The 4665-nt window shown below is 39.3% G+C and overlaps 1 protein-coding gene across 1 annotated transcript; it reads right to left on the bottom strand.

The window, feature by feature from the left end:
- Positions 1–155: 155 nt before the first annotated feature.
- Positions 156–2829, bottom strand: GDF5 (growth differentiation factor 5). Its single transcript, XM_048497474.1, has 2 exons — positions 2196–2829; positions 156–1024 (listed from the first exon to the last, which is right to left on the bottom strand). The coding sequence occupies exons 1-2, from the start codon at positions 2827–2829 to the stop codon at positions 156–158; spliced, it is 1503 nt and encodes a 500-aa protein (XP_048353431.1).
- Positions 2830–4665: the final 1836 nt, after the last annotated feature.

The following is a 4665-nucleotide window of genomic DNA, read 5'->3' on the forward strand; positions in this document are numbered from 1 at the left end:
GCCCCTACCAGCATGGGCAATTGGCCATGCTGGTAGGGGCTGATGGGAATTGTAGTCCATGAACATCTGGAGTGCCATAGGTTCGCCAGCACTGCCATAGTGCTTATGTAGAAAAACCAGTTGTCCTTTTTTATCAGGATTGTGAAGCTGTGCTGCTACCTACAGCCACATGACTCCACCACCATGTCTTCATACTGTTTGTAGACTACATTATTAGCAGAGTCAATAAACAGAATGCTAATAGGACTCAGCCTTGTTGGAACACAGCAAGTTGGAGGAGTTGACTCTGGGTCCATAGAGTTCATTAATGTTTGGATAACAGCATGGTTGGTGGGTTCCAGATGAGACCGAAGAGGAAATTCACAAAGTCCTTCACAATGATAAGCTTCATACTCCAGGGGGGCTATTATCCAGTCATCCCAGCCCATGTCCTTAAAATTTACATGGAGTGCTTTTTTACTACACCTGGCCTTCAGATTCTTGTTCGGCCTCTTTCCTTGTCGAGTTGCTAAAGGAGCCCTTCTCTTTCTTCTTTGATTGAATAGGTATTCGTATACCGTTTTGTCATCCTGGCCAGACCTGGCCTTTATTTCGTTGAAGAATAAGTCTCTCTTCTTTGTCCTACCAAATACTAAGAAGAGAGCTTTTTCATTGACTTGCCTCCCTGTTCTATTGAACCCCACAGTCCTTAAATCAATAGGCCTCCCCCTTTCATAAGCCTCCAGTTCAAAACACAAGTTAACAGAGTTTTTAAAGTTCTTAAAAAGTTTCCAAATATCAAACACTTCCCATTTTGCTGTGTCAATGATGTTGACTGTCCGAGAGTCCAAGAGGATTGAAGCTTGCCTGCTTGTGGAGCAACTGAATAATTTCACTTGACATGTTTTCCCATGAGAATGCGACTTCCAAGAGTCAGAAGGTTTTTTCCTTAAAATACGTAGTTCTGCCCCTAATAAGCCATCTTTTTCTAATGCACTGATGTCAAAAATGTATTTCTGCTTTTTAACAGCTGGGGTTCGATCATCTAGAGAGAGAAAGAGAGATTTATGTATTTCAAACATAAATTTGTGTCAGTTTTCTATTTGACAATATGCAATTGAGAGTTGTAAAATTACACTAAGGGAAAACAATGAGTTCACATTCTATGGAGCTTTAATAGAATAACATTTTAAGCACTTCTCATTAATGTGGAAGGTTTCTTCTTTGTGTCTGAAGTCCTCTAGGCACTGTTCTAATGCTAATCAATGTCATTTAGTGTTCAATCTAATTTATTAGGAACTGGGTACCAGGCTACTAATTTAATACAGAGAGCGTGTGCTATCCACAGGTTTATGGTGACATCATGATAAAAAGTTTGAGCCATGCATTAGATTTGTACTTTCACAGATAGATAATTTTAAGAGAAAAAAGAAAAAACAAAAGAAAACCATGTGACAGTTCATACATTTTTGAAGGCAAACACCCCCAGATGTGCTATCCAATAAGACAGCTGGTTTATCATAGCTTCTCACTCATCTCTACTTTTATTTACATCCTTCCAGACTTCTTTCCATTAACTGAGTTATCAGAGGCTGACATAGGCAACATTCTTCAAGCTCACTTGCACATAACATCCATTCATTTAACTGGGACTTGTGTACTCAGCCACGTTGCTACTTGATCCATTCATCATTCACAGGTTGCTCTGACTGCTTTTGGGGCGCTTTGAGGATCTAGGATGCACTCCTGAGGTTTTATATTGGACCTCTCATGATTGAAATGGGACATATTCTGCATGTTTAAAATAACAAAGTGTACTCAAATCGATTTGTTTCTAACAATAAAATTATCCCCTGGTTTAGTTCTTCCCAAATCTAACTAATCTTAATTAGCCTTTTTAACAGAAACCGACTTATCCAGTCTTGCTCTGGCAGACATTATTGCCATATGCTTTTAAATGCATGCTTTGCAGAAAATAAATTTCATATCACTTGCACAGCCCTGATGAAATTAGCAACAGGTGTACACAGCTTTCCTGGTCCTTGTACAAATACTAGAAAAGGACTTGTAAGTCAGCATTGCAAGAATGGAAATGCCTCTAATTGCGTAATTCTGTTCAAATCAGAATCAGCCAGGTACCTGTAGGAGTGTTTTCAAATAATAGCAGGCAAGCCCTTTGGACACATGAATAATATGCAGAAATTACATTTTCTTACCGTGTCCTTTGTCTATGAAGCTTGTGATTGTGTTTGCTAGTCCTGTTTCCAGTTTGACACTTCCGTTCACGCCTTTCCGTTCCGCATCCGAAAGTGTCCTGTATAAGGAGAGCATGTACTCATGTGGCGTGATAGCAGGATGTCTGAATGCATCCTTAGAGTCCTTCTGGGCAACAGGTTCTTTCGTCTTTTTGGCTTTGTAGGAACTGGCATCTGAATTCCCTGTGCCAGGTTTCTTCAATGGGCCTTTGCTGCCCAAGTTCTGAACCTTTGGGGTCACAGTCCTTACTCCTGATTGTCTCTGTGTAGATTGTCCTACCTTTTTGTCTGTGCTCCCTGTTCTAGGGAGGGTCTTCTTTGAGTCATCAGTCTTTGCCAAGAGAGGTCCAGTTTGAGCGCTATTGCTTTTTGTCCTTGGCTTTGCATTTCCAGCACTGTATCCGTGGCTTCCCGTTCTAAGGGTACCTGCCCTTGGCAAGGGGTTCCTTTCTTTTCCATCTACTTTTGACAATCCTAATTTGGATCCTGGATTGCCTTGACTTGCTTCAGTAGGGCTCAATGCTGAGAAAAAGAAAGCAGGGTAAAACCAAGTAAAGTGCCAAAGCAATAAAGTAAGAAAGTACAGGATTTTCATCCTCTGGTCTTCCTTTGAATGCCGCCAAAGAAAAAATCAGAAAAGGTTCCTCCAGTTTGGCATAAGAAAACATGAAAGAAGTTAAAAAACAAAGTAGGCAGAGAGAGTTTAATTTTAAAACACTTTAAATCTACTTGTATATTTGTATCCAGTCCCATAGTGGAAATGCTAATTTTTCAGCTCTGTCTTCTCCTGATTTCTACTAGCAGCTTGTTCTTGAAAAGAGAAAGTTTACAACCCCCTTTCTTCTGTAAAAGTGACTAAAAACTTGAAGGACTCTTGTTTAAATCGGAGAGGGGTTTTTTTTCCAAGAAGGAAGAATGGCGTAATGCTGCCTCTGTGTTAAAAGGTTTTTTAAAAAGTTTTGAATCCCTTCCAGTGAAAATATTTCACACACAGAAACCTGCAGGTGCTCAGAAATCTTTTACAAACCTGAACTCAGGAATTGGAAGCGGAATTCCAACAAAAACCTATTTAATTACTCTCTGATGTCATGCTGTCTAAACTAATTTAAGTGTGATATATTTCTTTTAAAAACTCTTCTTTGCCCTTTCCATTAGCATGAGTCATACCCTGCTTCATGTAAAACAGCTCTGTAGGACCAAGACTCTATAGAATATGCAATTTAAAGTAGCAACAAGTTGCCAGTTCTAGCCTTAAATGAACTTTGCGTTGAAAGACGACAAAGTAGTGTGAAATCAACAGCCAAAGCCTTCAACAAAATGAGGCTGGAATAAACACATTGCAGTATGCTGTAATTCACATAGATGCTTTATAAAGTTTTGAATATTTTGAAAAATCTGAACTTTTTGTTGGTGATGATAGCTAATAACATAGACTATTCTTTAACAATTAACATATTTATTTTGACATAATTATAAAAGATTTCCACAAATGAAGCAAAACTTTGCTTGATGCTTGGGTAGGACATCCTTAGGACATCCATAGGATATCCATTCTAATGCCCCTTGGAGCTTTTGTTTTTTAACCAATTCCCTGAAAAGCAACCCTGTTACAGTATCTTGTTTCCAGCATTAAGCAGCAGCATCCCCTACAGGAACTTTGAGCTCATATGAAATGAAAGAACAGAGTTACAAGGACAACAATATTAATCTGCTGTTCATCCAGTGGTGGGATTCAAATAATTTAACAACTGGTTGTTTACAAGCACCATTTTAACAACCGGTTCTGCTGAAGTGGTGCGAACCTGCTGAATCCCACCACTGTGTTCATCGGTACATTCAAGGCAACAAAATAGACAGTTAGGTTGACATCAGTGTTGCAGAGCTTCTCTGCTGTGTGGATTCCAGAAAAATGGTCAGTGAATTTGAACAAAGCAATATCATTTAGAGCGTGCCAACATGTGAGTTTTACAGAACCCCTTTAAAACATGTTTTGCTTCAATCCCTGAGCCTACAACACCTCTGAAATGTGAAGATGGGAAGGTCTGCGGCTCAGTGGTAGAGTATCTGCTTTGTAAGCAGAAGGTTTGAAGTTCAATTCCTTGCATCTCCAGTTGATAGAATTAAGTAATTAATGATATGAAGGATCTCTGCTTAAGACCATGGAGAGCCACGGCCAGGGTAAGTAAACAATACCTTGATAAACCAGTGGTCTGATTCAACATGAAGCAGTTTCATGTGTGCTCACTGTGCTCAGAAGTGCAATAAGTAATCCCAGAGAAATATTCATGAGCAAATGATTCTAATGAAATGTTCAGATGATTCTACAATGGATTCTAATGGCACATCCAAATGGTTCTAATGAGGGGGATGCATATAATGTTTCTATCCTACTGTGCTCCAGATTTAATAAGCACCAGGTAGACCACAAAAA

The sequence above is a fragment of the Sphaerodactylus townsendi genome, linkage group LG05 (genome assembly GCF_021028975.2).
Source record: "Sphaerodactylus townsendi isolate TG3544 linkage group LG05, MPM_Stown_v2.3, whole genome shotgun sequence".
NCBI classification, from domain to species: domain Eukaryota; kingdom Metazoa; phylum Chordata; class Lepidosauria; order Squamata; family Sphaerodactylidae; genus Sphaerodactylus; species Sphaerodactylus townsendi.